The sequence below is a fragment of the Aphelocoma coerulescens genome (genome assembly GCF_041296385.1).
Source record: "Aphelocoma coerulescens isolate FSJ_1873_10779 chromosome Z unlocalized genomic scaffold, UR_Acoe_1.0 ChrZ, whole genome shotgun sequence".
Taxonomy (NCBI): Eukaryota; Metazoa; Chordata; class Aves; order Passeriformes; family Corvidae; genus Aphelocoma; species Aphelocoma coerulescens.
The window spans coordinates 26782552-26805710 of NW_027184085.1; the positions used below are offsets into that span (position 1 = coordinate 26782552).

A 23159-nucleotide genomic window follows, 5' to 3' on the forward strand; every position below is an offset into this window, starting at 1 on the left:
TAAAGGCACACCATTCTAACCACCTTTTCCTCTTTTTCTTCTTGTCTGTTTGGGCATACTGTGGTTTTTTCTGGGGTGGTTTTTAATTTTGTGTGAAATTGTTGTTCTTTTTCGTAAAAAAAACGCCACCAAAACAAACTTAATCCACCTTAAAGAATTTGTATTACAAATTTGTTTACTCTTCCATATTGAAAGTGTGGTTGAAAAATGTGGCTTTCAAGTTTATATTATAAGGACTCTGTCTTGCAAAGGAGTATAAAACTGTGTCATGTAAAGCATGTCAATAATTGCACTTCAGTGGTTATTGTTATACAGTTAAAATTGTATGTGTGCTTAGACTATCATCAGTGTTTTCTTGCTTTGAGGAATTACTTGCCTGTGTGGAAATTCCTTTGTGAGAACAGTCTCTTCATATATTGTTGTTTTTGTTTGGTTGTATACCAGAGATTTAGAACCCAGAATAGTTTCAATTGCACTGATGTTCTACTCAGAAATGTGTAGTAGCAGCTTACTGAGCCAAGGCATCGAAAACACTTTGGCAGCTATTGTTGATTCCACTTGGAATTGTTATATGCACATACAGAAAAAACTGCAATAAAAAGCTGTTTTAAAGTAATAGGAACATATTTTAATTTTCCTCTTGAAATGACATCTTCTTCATTTTGACACTCTCACATATGGGTCAGTTTGTCCAATCAACAGGGACGTGACATTACCATCTTCTACATGAAGAACTAAAAAATTTTTAATAGCACAAAGACTAGCTGAAGTGAGGGAGGCTATGATCCAGCTTCCCATTTGTACTGACATGTTGTAATCTCTGAGAGGTCAGTATGTGCAGTAACTATAACCTTTGCATTTGAATCTTGAAGTATCTGATTTACCTGTTAGCCAGATTAGACATGTGCAGTTGGCATTTTTTTGTTTGTGGGGTCAGTTACAGCCCAGCTTTACAGAACTCTGTCCCCAAACTTCACAGCCAGGGTTCTCAATGTTCTTCATTCCTTTCTATTTTTCTTCTACTTGTAGAAGAAGATGGCACCAGGAATTTTCTGTAGAATTGCTGAATGCTTCACACATTATGTTTTAACTGATATATCCTGTTTATCAGCCATTTAATCCTGTGTTATAATTAGAAACAAACCAACAAATGTCATCCCACAACATTCTTTCAGAGACTTCAGAGAGCATCTCACAAGGTTCTGTGAACCAGAGTAGAAGTTCTGCCATTGAGGTGGCATTGAAATGTTTTGAAAAATGCACCACAAAGAGTCTGGATAGCCAATTCAAAGATGATCATTCAGTGTAGTTACAGTTAATTACTCTCCCTCCTCTATACCTCGATTCTGATAATGGAATAAAGACTATAATTTCACAAGTCTTTGTTGTGGTAGCAACAGCCTTGCTGTCCTCTAGGTTTCCACTTCAGAGGTTCTAGCTCATCCTCATATGTGTATGATTAAGCTAAAAAATGGGTCGGTGGAGCTGATACAAGTGAAAAAAGAAGAAAATGAAATAAAATCATAGTTAATTTTCAGTCTAGATGAGGTTTTGGGTCTGTTTTTCTGTGCAACTCCAGAAATAGTGTATTGTGATAACTGTTGGAAGGGTCCAAGAAATGCTGTAGAATGGTGTCTCTAGATTATTTTGCATATACTACTTGAGTGTTGTTCAGTGTAATTAAAAAGCTGGTCAGCCACCTGCAGCTGGACCAGATAAACATTTTCTGTTTGCTTAGTGCTATAACAATTATGTTGACTTTCAAGGCACGATATAGCATAACACTGTTTTTTTAAATGAAATGCAGTAACAATGGGGTATTGCACCAAAAGTGCCCCAGTTATACAATTGCTTGTGGGGTACACATGTATGCAGTTGGGATGTGGTTCTTCCTCTTAAAATTCACATGCTTAACTGAAACAACTTCATTCTGTGTTAGATGTTTGGCTAGCTTACAAACAATAATGTAATGCAAAAAGTTTTTAAAAATCCAAAGGATTGTGGTGAAAACATGGATTGAAACAAATTTATATTAATAAATCGTAATTCCTAAAGTATGTTTACTTAAGAACTGTTATTATGAAAATTTAAAATTGCATATTCACTTAGTAACCAGAAAACGCTTCCACAGGAAAATTTACTATTAGTTTATGTAACACAGTTTTGACAGAAACAGTAAATTAACTGCATTTCTTGCTAGTTTCTTAAGGACTATCAACCGAATTTCCAAGAAAATACAGTTCCAAATTTTACTGAAGTGTATCTTGCATGCATGACAGCTATGTTTAAGGAGGCATACTTAAGAAATCTGTCAGGGATACTGCTAAATAGATAAACTGTAACAGCCTCAGAGAGTCTTGTGAGAAAAAATACCTGGAAGGTGGAAGATACTAAAAGAAAGCATTGCTGCCTTCCTTGCCCTAATCTTACTTTTCCTCTGCATCCACATAAAAGCTTCTCTGGAGACAGAATGGGGTTACATGGTTTTAGTCTGAACTGATAAAGCCTTTGACACAGACCCCCACAACACTCTTCTCTCTAGGCTGGAGAGAGATGGTTTCGGTGAGTGGACTGTTAGTTGGATGAGAAAGTAGTAGGACAGTCACATCTGGAGGAGGGTAGTGGTCAATGGCTCAGAGTTCTGATGTACACCTGTGACAAGTAGTGTCCCTCAGTGGTCTGTATTGGGACCATGTGGATACAAAAGTGCTGCTAGCAAGAATTTTCCTGCTTCTTTCTAAGCCGTGAGATACTTTTCTCTCTCATGGAAGACAATAGCAGAAGTTCTATAAGCTATGAACACCTGCGACCTTGTAGAACTATGATTATGGTACAGTAGAAAAATATTTTGACAATGGATGTTTAGGACTTCTAGCCAGTCCACCCAGGGGGTAGCTGATCCTTTGTCCAATTAGACTATGAAGAAAAAGGTCTATGAAAGAGTTTGTAAAATAATTAAAATCATCAATCTTGCTGCACAGTTCCTGCCTGCTGGATGTCTCTCCTCCTCCCTACCACTGTGGGATATGGTAATATTTATTGCGCTAATAGGACCAGTGATATTTAATGTCGTCATTAATGTCATAGGCAAAGGGACTGAGCAGGTTTGCAGATGACACCAAGCTGAGTGGTGCAGTTGACACATCTGCACATGGGATGCCATCCAGAGGGACCTGGACAAGCTCAGGAAGTGGGTCCATGGGAATCTCATGAGGTTTAACAAGGCCAAGTGCAAGGTACTGCACCTGGGTCGGGGCAGTCCCCAGTATCACCACAGGCTGGGCATGAACAGATCAGAGCAGCCCTGCCCAGAAGGACTTGGGGGTGCTGGTGGGTGAGAGGCTGGACATGACCCAGCCATGGGCACTCACAGCCCAGAGAGCCAAACGTGTCCTGGGCTGCATCCAAAGCAGCGCGGCCAGCAGGGCCAGGGAGGGGATTCTGCCCCTCTGCTCTGCTCTGCTGAGACCTCACCTGCACTGCTGCATCCAGCTCTGGGGTCCCAGCACAGGAAGGACATGGACCTGTTGGAGCGAGTCCAGAGGAAGCCACTAAGATGATAGAGGGGTGGAACATCTCTCCTGTTGGGAAGGGCTGAGAGGATTGGGTTTGTTGAGTCTGGAGAAGAGAAGGCTTTGAAGTGACCTCATTGCAGTCTTCCAGTACCTGAAGGGAGCCTGCAAGAAAGATGAAGAGAGATGTTTTACAAGGACAGGTAGTGACAGGCTAAGGGGAAATGGTTTCCAACTGAAAGACAGGAGGTTTAGGTTAGATACTAGGAAGAAATTGTTTTCCTGTGAGGCTAGTGAGGCATTAGAACAGGTTGCTCAGGGATACCCCATCCCTGGAAGTGTTCAAGGCAAGTTTGGGTGGGACTTGGAGCAGCTTGGTCTAGAGACTGCCACTGCAAGGGGTTTGGAACTTCATGATCTTTGAGGTTCCTTCCAGCCCAAGCCATTCTATGATTCTATGATTCTATGATACAGCCTTCTGTATCTTCTTATTCACTAGCTGGACCACATGTTTTTAACTGCTTAACTTTTGGTTATAACAACACTGTAGATTGTTAATTTGCACAGTGCTCAGTTGAGGGATGGATAGAGTACTGTGAGCTCTCGGTTTATTTTCTCTTCCATTTAATTGTAACCTAATGCATAATCACTTCTTTTGTGAATTTGTAATGTGGTGTACTGTAAATGATTGCTGACTGTGGAATAACTACGATCATGTCATGGGCAATATTATTGGTTTTGGTGAGTGAGATAAAAAGTGAGGGAGAGAAAAAATTCTTCAGAAGTACAGTAGTTTTTACTAAATATATTAGTTATTTACTCGATGTTCCATTAAAACAGAAGGCAAATGGTTTCCTGTTTCAAATATTAGTGGGTAACAGATCTATGCACAGTAGACATTCTGAGAATCAATGTAGTTCTGTCATGGTCCTAGATGTAACAGCATGCAACATCAGCAGGCATGTTCCCTGCATTATTTTTGTTGTTTGTGTCTATGTTAGTTAAAAAAGAAAGAAAGTATTGCCAACCTTGAAAAATCAACAGAGAACACGTGTAAAATGGTGATGTCGTGATTTTTTAGAGATTAATGGCATTCATGGCCAATTTCCTGCTGCAAAAACCGCAGTCAGACTGGTTGTCCATCAGGGTTGCATTCAGTTATGCTGTGTAGGTAAGTGGCAGTTACATGACAGCACACTGCTGTTTGGTCTGTGTAGTTCCATTGTTTCCATTGTTTTAGAGGATGCATGGTCTACAAGAAAAACTAGTCTGGTACTCAGTCTTTGATTTTAAGGCTGGGGTGGTTTTTTTTGTTTGGTTGTTTTTTTAAGAAGTGGATTAAAACAAACAAACAAAATGCCCAGACATTGTAATGTGACAGTTTACCTGAAAATAGGTCAAACTGGGATGTATCTGTGAGAAGACCTTACTTGCTAAATTCGTAGTAAAAGCACTGTAGGCAAAATGTTCCTTATGCGTTAGACATTATGTAAGTCTGTAAGTCTGCCAAGTCTATAGGCATGTGCTAGCCTACAGTTGAAGTTCATCCCTCATTCTATTTCTAGAAGCATTGTTTATTTGGCCTGTTCAGTACTTGTGTCCTTACTTACAGGGACCAATCAAAACTGTAATTTCTACTCAAAGCTGGATATGTCTCAACCTCCTGTTTCCCTTCTGTCATATTAGAAGACTAAAATAAAAAAAAGTACCCCAGTGCGATAGTAGTGCTTTACTGGTAATATAGGTTACTTTCTTATCCCAACAATGTCATTGTGGAAGATAGCTTGAATAATTTAAAGAGGACTGAAGAATTTACAGAAATTATATTGTGTGTAAGATCCCCTTTGTACTTTTTTAACCTGTTGCATAGATTTAGAGTTATCCTCTGTAACTGTACAGTAATTCAAAAAAGTTATCAGAAATAACTATTCCTCAGTTCTTGCAGTCCACCACTGTCCTCCGCTGAATTGCCCTCCCCTATTTTACATGTTTTTTTCCATAGCCAGTAGAGGTGCTTTTAGATGAAATACATTCTTGGAAGTACCAGTCTCTGCATACATTAGCAATTGCGTAATCAGTAAAACTAATTCTGGCTTCACGGAAGTTTATGCCATCTTCATCTTTTGTATTTTTGCTAGTAATAAGCTGATTTATGAGTTCTAATGAATTTGGTTTTCATTTTTTTTACCGCATAAGTTCTGCAAACACACAGATGCAAACTGCATTCTTCTATATATTCTGTCTCCCTTCCATTAGGCTTGGAGCATTTCAGTTTGCTACAGTTGTTTTTGTATCTATGTTTTTTTTTAATAGTACTTTTTTTACAAAAACCTGTTCTTTTGATCAGTTCTTTCCAGAGAAGCATGCCTTGAATTGAAGTTTTGTTGTATGGTCATGTCTCTACCTCTCTGTTCCTGTTTGATTTTTTTTTTTTAAATTCCCTTTATCAAAGGCCACATACTTGCTTTTCTCTTTTCTGCTGTCCTTTTTTAACAGAAAACTCCTTTCCCCACCCTCTTTATGCTTGTACTTCTGATGTATGCCTGCTGTGTCCCATCTTACTCCCATCTGAGCTGTTTGCATTCCCAGAGGTTTCATGGTTGCCACCTATTAGTGCAGTGAAACCCATCCCTGCAGTTACACCACAAATGTGTACAGCTAGAGTCTTCTGTTCTGGAAATCAGATCAATTTACCAGCAAGTCTCCTCCTCTTGGCAGCCATAAAGATACCATGGCAGCCAACACATACCATGACAAAATAAAAATGCATCCAGCTTTACAGGTGTTTTGGTTTCTGTAGCACTCAGCTCGTGCAGGCAGAATGTGAAGCAAGTGTTCTTTTCTATGTTGGCTATCTTTATAAGAAGGGACAGAAAGAGAGGGAGAGATTTTCATGTCTCAGAAAAGGGCACTGGGATTTACTTGGTTAGCAAAGTGTAACTATTTTTAATGTGTCAGTCATCTGTGTCTACATTTCTATTCCATATCCCAAGTTCTTGTAATCTAAAATAGCTTCTTGAGTAGTGCATATTTTTCTGATACAGTTAATTTTCACAAATATTTTTATACTGTCATGACAGTTAAATGATTCGGTGAAACATGAAAAGTCCATTTTATTTTTCCTTTTCTGTAACTTTCCTCCTTTTAACCCAAACTTCTGCTACAGAAAAATGATAGTGAGGTCCTTCAAAAATGCTGAACAACAACAAGTTCTGTACATTTAAAGGTGCTTTCAGTCAAATCTGATGATTGCAATGGAAAGTAGAAAATTTATATGAAGGGTTTATGAATCGAAACTTAGAATTACTTTTTCTTTTGTAGAAAGGGTGACCTTAGTTTAGTTCTGTTGAAATTGAGTCATGTGCAACAAATTACTCAAAAATAAGAAATGTGACACTTTTTTTCTGTGAGCTGATACAGCTTCTTGCACACTCGTTTAATTAACTCCCTACATTTTTCCACTGGAGTAGGTTGTCTTAAGTCTCTTTTTAAAAAGAATTCTCAATAAATAGATGTACATTTAGATAAAGCAGACCATGAGTTCTCCATCCACATTAAGGTTTGCAAGAGCAGCATTTATTTTGCATGCATTAGAGAGGGGCAGAGCCGCATATTTCTGTAGAGAGAGGCTAAGTAAATGATGCCAGTCTCTTCCTTCTTAATACGAAGCCTTACAGAGCTCTAAGTTAGCAGTGAATTGGCATACTGCCTTCCATAGTTAGGGATATAAGTTTTGCTTTCATGAAAAACTTCATTGTTTCTTAGGACATCTTCCTTCTGATGTTACTTTTCCCTTATTTTCACTTTCAGAGCCCTTCCATTTCTATTATGGAGCCTTTTTCAGTGCCCAGAATGCCCTTCAGCATGTTTTTCAGACTCCAAGCTGTCTTCTCTTCACTCTCTAAAGAGAGCACTTGGAGCTATTGCATTTGAAGTACCATGGGCACTGTAGTTTTTGAGGAGTGTATGAGGTGACAGGAGCTGTAGGGAGCACAAGTATTGTTTTCCCTTCCTTGACTGGCTATCCTTGTTTTTGTTGGTGAAGAACATGTTACCTCCTGCAATGTCACCCTTGTTTTTGAAGAGAAACAATGTTTGGGACTTTCCAGTAGAGCAGTGACTGAAAGGGCAAAGTTTGGACTAAAAATAGCTCACGTTAAGCCACAGGCTCTACTTTCATAAGTTAGTGTGTGTTACACTGCTTTGTAATATGAGGCCAGTACAGGTTATGTGTTTGTATTTGGGCAATTTGCCTCCCTGCCACTGCCAACCAGTTCATAAGGAAGAAAAAAGGCAAAAAGGAAACAGATGGGACAAACAATCTAATAGTGTTCTGTGCTTCCCCAGATGTCTAATTCCAGGGCAAAGGTTTCTGGTTTTTTTTATTTTGAATGGCTGCTGAAAGAAGTTTTTACACTTCATGTATTTGTTTAGATTTTGGGTTAAATTTGTTGATATTTTTGAAGTGGATTTATATAGTATCTCTCTCTAAATACTTACTTTGTTTTCACAGTCTGTCGATGGCTTGCATGAAAAAGGAATGGTTGAAGATGTTCATTGTGGCTCCATGAAGAGTATGAGACCTCCTCATCCTGGAATGGGTCCACCTCAGAGTCCAATGGACCAGCATAGCCAAGGTTTCTCCATACTGTGCATGCTCTGTGATTTTGGGGCCCCTTGTTCCACAAAGAGTCTGTAGTTCCATGTAACAGATTGCCAGTTATTTCCTTTCAGCTTTGTTTGGAAAAGCTGAACACAGCAAGGGAAATAACTGAATCCCTTTGCATTCTGGAGTGTCCATCAGGCATGTATTGGAAAAAAGCTAAGGTTCAAGTCTGTGCCTGGGGCAAGTCTATCGCAGATTTCAGTTCGCATCTCTAAAAAAACAGCCCACCAACTTACTTCTTATCTTATGTGGCTACTGTAAATGCAAATGCATTATAATATGATTTATTTCAATCCTTTGGTGAAGTAATCATAAGAGAAGTACCCAAGCAGACCTGGAGAAACATTCTTTAATATCTGTAATTTCTGGTAAAGTACTGATCAAAGTTCTTTCCAATATTTTTTATGCCAGAAGATAGAAACTCTTTTAAACACACTGCTGTGTGCCTTCTTTGTGTCCTGTAGGTTGGAACATAAATGGACATGCATTCTGTGAGCAGCTTGGTATTTTGGAGATTTAACTGGAAACACCTGCTAGTATTAATTAGTTTGGCAGCAGATAAAGCTTTCTGTGTTGCATGCTTAATTATTTTACAACAACACCTGAAGAATCCCAAATGAAATTAGGCTCTTGGTGTGACACACTCTGTACATAACTGTTAGGACGTGGTCCTTGTCTGATGTATGTATATAGGATAAGAGAAATGCTGGAAGGAGAAAACAGGTGCAAGTCAGTGAAAAGACTGAGCCTGAACTTCTTTGTGGCTTTTCAGTGGTATGCGACTGAAACTCCGCCATGTAACTTGCCAGCTGAATCCCAGTCCGGGACCCAGATAATTAGAAAATCATGTTTTTCCATTAAGTCTTTCAATATTAATTAAGTAAAATAGAACTGACTTGGCAGAAACAAGATCTTCATCAGGTAAAACTTTTTCATTGATTTCAACAAAATAGAAGCATGATCATCTGAGAGACAAATTTTGCTTGTCTTTGCATTTAGGGGGCACTTTTGCTTGGGATGAAATGAGCAAAGCATTTAGTCTAAAGATGAAGAAGGGACAGTTCATACATTGTGTACTGAAAATACAGGAGCACAGGTTGAAAATGCTTCAAAAACAAGTAGCTTCTGAGTTGTTTTTGCTGTGCTCCTGAGGTCAGATTTCCAGGTTGTTTTGCACTGCAAAAAGTTGATTGTGTTTGTAGCAACTTTGTCAGGCTAGAGACTACAGAGTCCTACTCTCTTTTTTGTGTATGCCAGCAACTGTTACAATGTAAACAGATATTACTAGAGTTCTGATGTGGAGCAGGCTTTTAAAAGAAATGGTCAAAAAAAAACCCCCAGAAGTTCTAATACTTTTTTTTTTTTCATTATAGAGGACTGTTTTAGCTTTCATTGCCCTATGTCTCAATTTTTTTTGTTCTTACACAATTGTCTTTTCCACAAAAAAGTGGTGATGGCACTTGATGCTGTTCTGATACAAAGTGCTGTTCTGGGCAAAGTCCCATCTGCTAGACTTGTACATTTTTGCCATTAATGTACAGGTTCGGGGTAGAAAATCAGGTTCCTTAATAGCCTGTCAGCCTATTGGATATTTTCTGTGTGAGTTCCCATGACATTAGAGAAAGTAGGACACTTGTTTTTTTACAAATTTTGTGGAAATAAACAGTGTGGTGAAGGAGGGTTTACCCATGCCCATGCTCATGGCAGAAGGACAGTATGGACTTCTCTGAGAATCCATGGAAAGATGCCTGGTAGCTCTTGAAGTCCTGACAAAACCTTCAGTTGGGTATGGTAGAAACCAAGACTTACTACAAGGTTCACTTCCTTGTAGATGTCTGAAAGTTGAGCTTGCAGTACACAGTTATGTACAATTTTTAACAATATAAGTGTCAAATAGAAAATATACCTCATTAGTGCTAGGTCTGTTTTTTTCTTGGCTTATTGTTTGTAGTCCTCAAGCTGAAGTAGATAAATATACACTAATTAATATTTTGGGGGGGCATTTGAGGTAAAGTGGCTGAATAAGTCCACAACCCCAGGAAATGAATCATCCTAAATTTGCCCATTAATTTGAAATCTTAGGGAGAATGGCCAAGTATCAGTAAATGTGGTAGGTAAAATAAATAGATTGTCTGTAATTCAGACCATCAAGAATAAATTTTTGGAAAAATCACAGAATCATAGAAACGTAGTATGGTTTGGTTTGGAAGAGGGCCTTTAGAAGTCCTTCTGTCCAACCCTTTTGCAGTGAACAGGGACATCCCCAGCTAGATAAGAGCCCCGTTATTGTTCAGAGTTGTTCAGCACCCTACTGAAACTGACCCTGAATGTTTCCAGGGATGGGGCATTTATCACTGCTCTGAGCAACCTGGCCAGAGTTTCACCACCCTTATTAAAAAAAAAAAGTCTTCCTTGTATCAAGTCTGAGTTTATTGTCTAAAACCATTCCCCCTCGTCCCGTGACTACAGTCCTTTTAAAAGGTCTCTTTCCAGTTTTCTTGTAAGCCCCATTCAAGTATTGAAAGGCCACAGTAAGGTCTCCCTGAAACCTTCTCTTTTCCAGAGGGAACACCCCTACTCTCAGCCTGTCCTCACAGGAGAGCTGGTCCATCCCTCTGGTGATATTTGTGGCCCTCCTCTGGATTCCCTCCAACAGTTCCATGTCCTTCCTGTGCTGGGACCCCAGAGCTGGATGCAGCACTGGAGGTGAGGTCTCACCACAGCGGAGTAGATCAGAGGGGCAGAATCCCCTCCCTGGCCCTGCTGCCCACGCTGCTTTGGATGCAGGAAACCTTTGGCTTTTTGGGCTTTGACTACACAATGACAGATCACATCAAGCTTTTCGTCCACCTGTATCCCCAAGCCCTTCTTGGTCTGCTCTCAACCCCTTCACTCCCCAGCATGTATTGATACTGGGGTTTGCCTCAAGCCTTGTGCAGAACCTTGTACTTGGACTTGTTAAACCTCATGAAGTTCACATAGTCAGGCTTCTTGAGCTTGTCCAAGTCCTTCTGAATTGCATAAAGTTAGCCTTTAGACTGACAAAGTTACTATATGTTATGTAAACATGATACTATTATATTATTTTTATATACTAGTCAAACAAGCTTGGTTTTTTTTGTGGAGATCATAAGCTAAATTCCTTCATTAAAATGTCAAGGGGTGTGATTTGTACAGTTGTCAGGAAAAACAATCCTAGGCCATGTTTGGGGCTTCTCTGTGCGTTGTTAAAGCCAGTAGCAGTGACGATAGACACAACTTTGTCTGCCTGGTAGAGTTATAGAAATTCCTTGGCTTGTTACTCTGTGATACTGTGATTTAAGAGAAAGATATCACTAAGTAAAATCAATATAATCTGCATTTAATATATTAAGATCATTAAATGACAGATTATAAACTTACCTATAACTAGAAGATGATCATCCAGTTGTGGATTTTTCTAGTCTTTTAAAAGTCTATTTTGGTTCAGTGTTGTTCAAGGTATTTGTGATCTGGAGAAAAGTTTAAAGTCAGTACAGATAAAAATTACATATAGCGCAGAGGTTTAGCAGTAAATAACAAGTTGTTTACAAAGGCTGATCAGAATCTGAGAAGAATGTGCTTATTTTTCTAGCATAGATTTTAGCACAGCCAACAACAATGTATGTCTAGGATCAAAAAGTTTGCTGTGTAGGGGTATAAACTGTTTCATAAAAAGTGGTTTTTACTGCTGAGAAGAGTGTGTTTTATCCTGGAAAATGTTGAACTCCATTTTCTAATCTATCTGATGGAGAATTAAAGGAATACTTGATCTGTCTGCACATTCCCAAATAGTAAAAGGGCTTGTTATAGATGGAGCCTTTAAAGGGGGGGGGGAAAAAAAGGAGGCAGTGTATTTCAGTACCTGCAAATTCAAATTATTTGAATTGAGAATGTGTTAAATAGCTGTATCTTACTTAATGAAGATAATTAACCTTTGGAACAAAGATTACCCAAGTATTGGTGGTAGTTTTTGTGTCATACAAAAGCTAAGTCAACACTGGATGTCTTTCTCATCTGTTTCATAAGCTAAAGGGAGAAGTTTGTTTAGAGGTCAAGAGTCTTTGGTCTGTTTTGGACAAGTTAGGTAGACTATTGTAGCTGTAATGGTCCCTTATTGACAGAAATCTGCCTGTTCACAGGCTTCAAGATTCTGAGAAGAACTGGTAAGCTGGAGTGGGAAACAATGCCCTTATATTTTTTGACAGTGGCAGGGTGGATGGTCTTCATAAAATGCTTCAGTTCTTAGAGATCTGAGTGGAACAGTTGTGATTAATCCATAGTCTATAGTCCTTCTGTATGGCATTTGCAATGGGAAGTGATCACAAAATGAGATTTCATTTAAATGTCTCAGATGTCCCAATAGCAGTATTTTTAGTTCTTTTTAGTAATTTTGGTAAAGAAGGAAATCTTGCAAAAGATTGTCTCTAAGTACAAAAGCAAGATTTTTTTATAAAAGACATGTTTACAAATGTGGGAGATAAATTAGAAATAAAATGGCAACTGCACAGGCAGTTGTAGATATAGTTTATGTAAATCAAGCCTACAGTTGTGAAAGAGAAAGTTGATACAGAATTTTGGAAGTAATGATTCTTACAGTCTATGTTAAATAATTAACTACCATTTTCTGAGGTGAAATGAATGATGAGGAAACTCATTTGAAAGCTAAATCTGCATGAACTTTTTCATTTTACTTAAGTGCCTGTTGCTGTTTGAAGGGTAATTACTGTTCTGAGATTTTTGCATTTTTTAAACAAACAGTAATTACTACGTTAAGGTATGCAACTTTATTATTTTCTGGGTTTATTTTTTTCTTGCTGCTCAGTGAGATGCGAGTCATCCAGAAAAAATGTTTTGCTAGCTCAGACAGATCGTCATATTTTTATTGCATACTGCAATAGGATGATTTTCAGAAGTCTGACATTAATTTATGGGGGAAAATACTGTGAGTTGGTATCCTTCTCCTCACAGTTACTCCTTCCAGTCTTACTGCCAAACTGGAGAAAGGGTAACATTCCTGACTAATTTTAATGAGAGATTCTCTCTTCTTGAACTTACGCACAATGATGTCCCACTTTAGTCTTAATACCTTTGTTTTAATGCTAATAGGTTAAAGGAATGGAAAATCTATTGCTCCAACTTCATATTTAGCTGTTTAAATAGTAAGCTTACTGCGCATTACTGATTTTTAATTGGGTTAGAAACTGTCTTCGGACTCTGTGAGTGAACTGTGGTGAATTTCGCAGTATTTGAGGAGTCTGAAATTTAATGTAATTTGTTAAACACTTATCTGACTGATTAAAATCATGGTTAGAATTGACTTTTGAGGGGGATTGGGGAGAAATTGCAAAGATAAGCTAAATATTTATATAAAATAAAATATTTGTATTATAAAGACTTTATAAAAATATATAAATGGACTGGAATAAACAATTTACATATTTTTCTGGGATTTGTAAAAATTAAATGAAGTTACTGTGATCCAGCCATGAAATACAGACCAGTTTGAATTGTTTGGCTGTCATTTCTTGATGTTTGTAAATGGGAACATAAGGGCTGAAGGAACTTAGGATTCTGGGACTTGATCTGTATTAATTTTTAATAATCATGTAGTATTTGTTGAACTTAAAAAGATACGCCATTTTTTAACTTATAGAATTCACTAATATACTGCTACTTCGCAGGCAACATTCATTGTCCCTACTGTTTTCAAATTAGTTGCACCTACTTTTCTGAGTTCTTTCAGACTTTTAAAGATGAGAAAAGACCTGCCACCTTACTCATCTGCCTGCTAGTGTAAGACTGCTCAACAAGTTTATTTCTGCTGTCCTAGTTTTAGATTACTTGCACACGTGTGACCCCTCTTTTTCTTTGTTCAGTTTCACAAGAACTTTTGTTAACTCTGGCCACACTAAGAGGGAAATTTTATGTTTTGCTTGCCTTAAAAAAGTTTGTAACCTCAGTCCAACACGGACATATTTTTCACTGTGTTCCAGGACATTATGCTTTTGTACTGTGTATTGCGGAGATGTACTTGATTCCTTTCCATTGCTTTTTAAGCTAGCTTCAGTTGATGATTGAAGTGATAGTTCAATGAGTTACACAGCTAGATTTCTTCAATCCTGTCTGTATCTTGCAAATCCAAAAATTCTCTTACAGTCACATTCTTGAGTACAAATATACCCTTGCTGTTGGTTTTAGCATAAAGATGTGACCTCTGTGATCTTCAGACACTTCTGTTTTTTAAGACTTACTAAATTTGAGTGGAGATTCAAAACCTCTGTTGAACATCCCAGTGTCTGGACTGCTAAAACTTTGATTCTTTCGGTGTCATTACTAGGGTTTAGAATTCATTTGTAGGTGTTCTTTCTGTTTCATTTTAGCATTAAAACTGGAGAAAAAAGTGTCTCTATTTTTAGCGCTCTGATTTTTCAGCTTTAAAACAGAAAAGAAAGATGTTATTGTTTCTGTTAACTGAAGTGAAACAAGAAGCAATTAAAGCCGAAACTTTGTGTACAGTCTGCCCTCCAATAGTACTTGGCGAAGTGTTAGAACGAGGATTTCTTCCAATGTTAATACTGTAAAGAATATACATTGTTTATGACATGCTGTGATGCGTTTCTGCTGAACAAGGTGATACCAGAGGGGGATTAAATATGTTTCTGATTATGCCTACGGGTAGGAAAACCTGAGAAGGTTTCTGACACAGCCTCTTCTATAACCCATTGAAGGATTACGGAAAGACAGACAAGACACTCCTCAAAGGTGCACAGTAATAGCAGAGAAGTAATGGTTACAAGTTATGTAAGTGGAATTCTGATGGGACTTAGGGGAAAGGAAATTCAGCATGAGAGTGATTAAGAATCACCGTCATTCAAGGTTTTCAGAAAAGGCAAGATCTGGAGAAGCCTGATAAAGCTTAGAAGTTACCACAGTTTTAAATGATAGGCAGGGTTGTTTGGCCTCCCTTTCCCAGTAGTGGGTGACTTCTATTCTCTGTGTTGTTCAGAACTGTAGGTTATGTATTTTATGGTGGTTAAACTCAATTTTGGGGGATCTTCCTGTGTTATGCTTATCTGTGTTAGAGTACTTGTAATAAGATAGGAAAAAAGGAAGTAGTGTAAATACTTTATTAGGACTGGTTTGTGTCTGTTTCTTTTGTGACTGTCATTGTATAAAAGTTTTCAGACTTAAAAGGAAAATTTTCATATAACATCATGGCATTGTGTAAATGCCACATTTTAGCACCCTTACAAGAAGTTTGGAAGGATTTCGTTCTTTCCTAATATATTTTATGGGAATTTTGTTTTCTTTCTTCCTCTTGTCAAGCACAGTTTTCTATTGTTAAGAACCCTAATACAGAGGACTTTGAGGAAAAGAGAAAGTGTAAGTAATAAATATATGTCTGGAAGGATCAAAAAATTTCTGCTTCTGTAAACTCCTCTGTGCAAAACTTAGTCACAGACTTTGCAGCTTAAACTGTCGGGACTGAAAACAAATACTCAGCATCTTAGACCACTGTTCTAAATTTTTGTAGTCCAGATGCAGTTCAAGATCTTGGGTCTGAAATCTATCAGTCATTATGGAATTTATAAATTGGACAATATAACTTGAGGAGGGACAGAAACCATTCTTTCAAAAGCAGTTCAGAAAACAATGTAATTCCGATTAGGTGCCGTGTAAGGTAAATCCTGAGATTTAGAAATGGAATAATGGATAAACATTGCAATAAACCCCATTTTGTAGTATAAACCAGTAATGCAATTGCATATGTTTTGTACTGTTGTGGTTTGATGGGTGCTTTTTTTATGCAGTGTGCTCAGCAAGAGAGATTTGTAGATTCCCCTCTTTTCTTAAAATAATAAAAAAAGTAGGTTGGTGGAAGAAGCTGAATACATGGAGTAAACTTGCAGTTATTTATCATGCTTTTTATCACCAAGGGATGTATAGACCATTTTTATACTGAACTAGCATATAGCTCCAGTAGTTCTAAATTTTTAAAGTCTCTTTCTTCCTTTTCTTTGAACTTCTTCCCTCATTTTTCTCTTGAACCATGTAACTTTTCTTACTCTCGCCAAAATAATCTTCCTTTCCTGTCATCATCATCTTTAAATTGAACTTGGTCTGTTTCTGTCTTGTCTGGTCTCTTCCCATCAGAAGCCCTCTTTACCTGCTGTACTTCTATCTCATTTTCCTTTTTTTAGAAGAACTGAAATCCTTTCTTCTTTTTCTTCTGTCTCATGCATTTACAACCTTTATTTAAGTTGAGCACAAATTTCAGTTCTTTGACAATCTAATCTCTTCACTTGTTTAAGTTTTAGCGACTTACAGCTGCTGTCATCCCAGAAAAGTTGAGACTACTTTGAGGTTTTGCCTATGATACCTTTACTGAAGGGTCAGTAAGAACAGTGAAGCTAAAGAAAGAGCAAAATTTCTTCTGTGATCTGTACTACATATAGATGGAATTGGTGTAGTTTCACTTTAAAATGACAGGAAAAGTGGGAGAAGAGTAGATTGGGTGTCACAGAATCATGAACTGTACCATGATCTTTGGAGTTATGATTTGTGGCTTATGAACCTGGAATATGGAAATGAGCCAGAAGATTTCTAGATTTTTACAAGTTTTTTTTAGACTTTTCCAGTTTGTGAGAAGATTATTTGTGTTCCACAGTACCAGAGCGAAGTGAGTAAATATTGTTACCTCTTTTTCGCTCTTGGTGGACAAAATCCCCAAAAACTAGCTCTCTGTTGGGCTTTGTGAAGCTCAGGAAAATGTTTAGTAGGTGTAATTAATATTCACAATTAAAACCACTGCATTTTCAAGTGCTTTAATAAGATACAAGCACTGTTCATTTCAGAACTGTGATTGCTCTTCAGCAGCTTCTTCAGAGGGTGATGTTTGTGCTTGCAGTTGATGTTCCAAGTTGTTGAGCACCCAGATGGCAAAAGTATTGAACATACTTTGTCTGGCTCAAACCTTTAATTTGTATAAATTAAAGAGTAATTGTACAGAAAGTGAATACTATTTATTTCTATTTCTCTATGTTGGTGAGCGTTAGCAAGGAGGGCCTGTAGAAGTGAATGGATATTCCTTGATGTGTGTACATCAAATTTAGAATATTAAGCTATAAACTAGGCAGACTTCACTGCATGTGTTCCACAAAGAAACATTTTTCCAGAGTTCTAGTAAACAACACCATATCCCCAGGCTTCTGTATTGTATTTAATGTTTTAGTTTGTCTTACTCCAAATATGCAGGTAATTGTTATTTTTAGCAATTATTGGACTAAATAATAGTAGTTCTTGAAGAAGAGCTCCTGAGGCTATCTTGATATCCCAGGGAACTTTGGATTGCACTTTTGTCTTTGCAGAAAATGCTACAGCTATCCTGACATGAGAGAGACACTTTTCTACTTTATGTACTGTTAAAAAATTGGATGGAATTTAGGTTTAACTAGCAGAGTGGAAAGTTTATGATTCTTCTACCTGTTCTAGGTTATATGTCTCCACACCCATCTCCACTAGGAGCACCAGAGCACGTGTCCAGTCCAATGTCTGGAGGAGGTCCAACACCACCTCAGATGACTCCGAGTCAGCCAGGACCCATTATAGCAGGAGACCCACAAGTTATGAATCAGCCTAACAGAGGGCCTTCCCCCTTCAGCCCTGCACAGCTGCATCAGCTGCGGGCTCAGATTCTAGCATACAAAATGCTGGCGAGGGGTCAGCCCTTACCCGAAAACCTCCAGCTTGCTGTGCAGGGCAAGAGAACCCTGCCGGGCATTCAACAGCAGCAGCCTCCCAGTGCCTTCAACAGACAGTCCGGTAAGTGAATCTGTGGTAAGAATCATTGCTCAGGTAATTCTCCAAGTTCTACCTGTGATAGATTAAGAAATGGGTGCTGTGCAGGGCTGTAATTTGGGACTGTATTCTGGCATCAAAGTGAATAGCATGGCCTTTAGCATTAAGCTTGAGCAAGTGCATAAAACACATCTGTTATTAATAGGGTATTGTCAAAACTGCAATAGAAGTTATTTCACTGTGCAGTAGTGTCTGTCCTGATATGCTTGGCAGTTTTTGAATGTTAATTGTACTTTACTGATAGCAATTTCCCTTGTTTTTCTGAGTGAATTTCTGGTCTCCTGTTGCTATGCAGAAAAGTAGATAAATAATCTGGATCAAGCTGACTGATGATTTAGGTTGTTGAAAATAAGCCATGTACAGTGTGCTGTTAAGAGAAAAACATAAGGAAAAGGAAGTGTACTTACTTTTTTCTCACAATGGTAGTAGATACTGCAGTAACGTAAGCAAGCACATTTTGGTCCTAAGAAAACTGTGTTACATTAAACATTCTGCACCTCTAGTTTCTGAACACTTCCATTACTGATTTTGCATTAGAATTGAAAGTTAAGATGGTACTATTTTCTTAAGTTTTAATAATGTCACTGTTCTCTTTATTTTGGTGAATATGGATTTTGCTCCTAAGTTGTTTTTTTCATGAAACATGATTTTGATACACTTCATTAGGTGTATGTATTAACAGTAAAGCCCATTTAAATCCTTATTTAGTGAAGAAATGTACTACTTGCCTGAATAGACTAGCATGCTAGGAAACAATGATTTTTGTATCTTGGAAATGCTTTGTGTCTTAGCAAATTTATTTCCTCTGTCAAATTGCAGGTATTGGGTTACATGCAATGAGTGGTGCTGCAACTGGACCAGGGCCTGCTCCGGGGATGCCTGGACATACAGCTGCCATTACCCCTAAAACTTGGACTGAAGGTATAGTGGGAAAAAAATGTGGGGAAAAGTGAAAAAGGAAAGTAAAAAGCTGTGCAGAAAAGTTGTACTGAAGATTTTAATCTAGGAGAGTCTAACCTTTTATTAATTTGGGAAAGACCCACATAAAATTACTTCAATTTTTAGACAGACTGAACATGAAGCACGTTTTTGCAATCAGAACAAAATATGTAAGTTTTCTGAGGAACACACATAAAACTTAGTAAGTTATCCTCTGAGCATGCTTAATTGTAGCAAGCTTGTCTTTCACCTTTGCTACTGTAAACAAAAGTTTTCAAATCATGGTAGAATTACACTGTTTCCTTTTGCTTGTTTTGTTCTTTTGGAATCGAATAGCTTTGAACGATCAGTGGAGTCTTTGAGGTCAATGAACAGTGTAACTTCTTTCCTCATGTCTTCTAATTTTTTGTCATTCATTGTTCAGTCATTCAACTTCTCAGATTCCCTGAGAACTGAGGTTGCACAGAGGCTTTTGATTGGCTTGTTTTTTTTTCTTTTTATAAGCTGAAATGCAGTGATGCTAAATACAGAATCTACAGCTTGTGCTCAAGTTCCTTTTCTGGAGTTTGATGCAGGTGTGTGAATGACAAATGGTGATCTCTATAGATTTCAGGATGTTGGTTTTGAATTAAGGTTGATTACAAGATTGCAGGTGTACTTTGTAGCTGTTTTCCCTAGCTTAAGTGACTATGACTCTTCAGACAATTAAGTGGCATCTTTGTTTTAGCAATGTCTTATTAGTGAATTCATGAACATCTGAATGTATGGGTAACTTGTCATAATGAAATACTGAAATCTATGACCCTTAGTGACTGTAAATGACAGGTACTATTTGCTTGTTAACGGAGGTGTTGCTTTTCAAGATGATTAGAATAATTGAGTTCCTGATATTTGAAATAAATACGATTAATGGGAGATCATAATGGAACAAAAGCTATTTATATCTGGCAGGTATTTATCAATACAGTTGTAAAAATTTTCATGTGGTTATCAAGTTCTGATAGAGGTCTAAAATCAGACCTACTTCTGTTTGTTGTAATGTTGGGGTTATAGATGCTTTTTTCTAACTAGTGCAAGGATAGTGAACAAGAGGTAGAATGAGGTCTTGAATTTGCAGGAGGTCAGTTCTACAGCTGTTTTGTTTCTTGTAATATTAGAATTAAAAGTCCACAGGAATAGCAAAAGAAATGGCATTCATCATGAAGTTTCATGTGTTTTGTTTTTCTTTCGGCTATTTCTTGCAATGTATGGTATACTTGCATTTTAGTATGTCTGTTTCAAAAAACAGTGTAGTCTCAATGTGCCTTTCGTGGTGATTTTGAATGTTTACCTTACCTTCCTGTCCTATGTTCAGAAAGCCATTTTGATTTTCTTCCTGCTTTCCATATTTCATGTTATGAGTCAGTAGTGTTTATGTTTCAGGCCAAGCCCCAGATATGAACGTCTCCAATGCACAACAAAAGCTTCCAGCACCAGCTCCTAGTGGGAGGCCATCTCCTGCTCCCCCTGCCAACCAGCCTGCTGCCACCCTGCCTGGGCCCTCTGTACCACAGCCCCCACCTGGACAGCCTTCACCCATTGTCCAGCTGCAGCAAAAGCAGAACCGCATCAGCCCTATCCAGAAGCCACAAGGATTGGATCCTGTTGAAATACTCCAAGAACGTGAATATAGGTAAAAATGAAAAACAAGATTAAAATGATTTTCACATCCTTAACTGGAACTCCTTGCTGCTGTAGTGGTAATAGTGTAAACAAAGTTTCCAGAGAAAGGCTGTGTTACCAAGAAGTGCACAAACATCGAACCAAACAATTATTTAATTCTACCCCAAATTATGAACTAGTAAACCATGCTGGCAGTATCACTGCAAACCATTTAAGTTTGAAACAGGCTCAAGGGCTCTGCTGAGTTAGTGTATTACTTGGATCTTGCAAACACTGAAAGTTAGGGAAATCAAAATCCTTGTAGTATACAGAGAAACCAATTTAGTGCGCAAGATTTTCAATATTATAAACAAAGGGAAGTTAGAAGAGAACAGAGAGGGTCAAAAGGCTGGAGTTAGTAGCCACAGCTATCCCACATTTTATTAGTATGATAGATTTGGCTGGATGACTGAAGAGTGGAGAGAATAAGAAAGTCACAGGCAAGATTAAAAAAAAAGTGTACCAGGAAGCGTGATTTTCAGAAATTGCCTCCTGAGTGCTCTGTTTAGATGATGAAGTGTATTTCTTACAAAGTATAGGGCAGAACATTTGGAGTTAGAAAGAGACTTCTTAACTCTTCATCATTAAGCCTATTTAACAACTGACTTTGAGAATCTCCCAGGCAGCAGAAGGATTTTGATCTGCACCTAACATATGTTCCTGATGATTATCAGAGGGAAGTAATTGCGCTCAGAATATTACCTGTTTTGGACTAATGATACATCTTGCATTGTTACTTTGAGTTTGTAGAGGAAGGTAGCCAAGAGGGATGGTGATCTCATGGAAAACTGGTTTAATGACTTTTGCTTTATGAAGGTAAAACACCATGAAGCATTTTAGGGTGTGATGCCATGCCCAGAATTCAGGCCTTGATTACAGAAAAGCTCTTATATTTTGTATCTGGTATTGCTTAAGTAGTTCTATCAGTGCGTTCTTGTTGTCATTCTGCCACTCTTATCCATGTACCCTAGGACTGAATGGCTATAACGGTTTCAGCATGAGCAATCACTACTTTCCAGCATCTTTTTCAGAAAGCTTGTAGAACACACCGTTTTACGGTTTCACAGTTATTCTGACAGAAGAATTGTAACACTAACTTCATCCAAGAATCATATAGCCAGTATGATGTAACCTTTTCTGCATCAATTAACCTCAGATTGTTACTCTTCATGTGTTTTCACCCTGCTGTGTTGCACTATTTGTGCCAAGCTATTATGTCTTAGTGTTCATAAACAGAGAGAAGTGAGGAGTGACAAAAAATAACGCTGGTGCTTTTTCTAATTTAGAGAACCAGTTACAGATGCATCATATCTGTTAGGTTCTAAATACAATGATGTTCTTGGCAGAGCAAGAGGAAAGCTTGATAGGGATTCTGCAGCCAGAAGGGTTTTATATATATATTTTTTTATCCTAGAACATAGATGAAAGATCCAAGGTTTTTTAATGTTGAACAGTACTGGTATTTGATTTTGCGTTGAATTCCAGAATATGTAGAACTCCTGGAAATCTTTTAATTAATTAAAACTGTATAAATAGCATCAGACAAAAGTTTTGCAAAAAGCAGTTTGACAGCTTCTGTGGTTTGAATGGTGCTGGATTTAGCTTTAATATAGGCAAGTTTAATTCAGAAACATGCATTCACAATTTCTTAATAAAAATTGAGTAGAAAAAAAGCCAAAATAAACATCCTTATCCCGAAACCACTGAGATTAGTGAAAGCTTTATGAAACAGTTGGCTCTTGAGATCTCACACTAAACCCTTTTAATAAAGGGGCATTATACTTTGAAAACCATTTGAATTACAGGTGGATCTCTGCATCCCTGTGGTCTTCCGTGGGCTACAGGGGCACAGCTGCTTTACCATGTTGTTCACTGTGGGCTGCAGGGGAATCTTAGCTCTGCTGCCTCTAACACCTCCTGCCCCTCATTCTCCACTGATCTTCATGTCTGTTTGTTCCTCTCACACATTCTCACCCTGTTCTTCTGTGGCCACAGTTAGATGGGCCCAGTAACTTTTTTTTTCCCTTCTTAACTCTGTTATCACAGAGGCATTACAAGCATTTTTAATTGGCTCAGCCTTGTCCAGCAGAGGGTCGGTCCTGGAGCTGGCTGGCATTGGCTCTGCTGGACAAAGGGAAAACTTCTGGCAGCTTCTCACAGAAGCCAGTGCTGTAGCCCCCCTGCTAGCAACACCTAGCCACGCAAATCCAATACAATGTTTTTATAAAACTCTCCTTAATGCTTTCTTCAAACTAAAGTGCAGCTTTTTAATCTCAGTGAAGGGCTGTCTTAAAGATAATAATGTCTATGATTTAAAGTTGTTCTATTATGTTGAAAGGCTTTTTCCACCTTCTCATTCTCATTGCTAATTAAAAAATAATACACTTGCTAATGTCCTACAGATTATAAATGGTTTCTTTCTGTTACCTGCAGAGTATCTTCTTAGGTATCTTCTTGGTTTA

The 23159-nt window shown here is 38.0% G+C and overlaps 1 protein-coding gene across 1 annotated transcript in view; it reads left to right on the forward strand.

Moving 5' to 3' along the window:
* SMARCA2 (SWI/SNF related BAF chromatin remodeling complex subunit ATPase 2) overlaps positions 1 to 23159 on the forward strand; it is a 118142-nt gene that overhangs the window by 13812 nt on the left and 81171 nt on the right. The window contains exons 3-6 of the mRNA XM_069001850.1: positions 8026 to 8149; positions 17692 to 18021; positions 18877 to 18978; positions 20419 to 20668. Of these exons, the coding sequence (XP_068857951.1) occupies positions 8026 to 8149; positions 17692 to 18021; positions 18877 to 18978; positions 20419 to 20668 (806 nt within the window). The remainder of the gene's footprint in view (positions 1 to 8025; positions 8150 to 17691; positions 18022 to 18876; positions 18979 to 20418; positions 20669 to 23159) is intronic.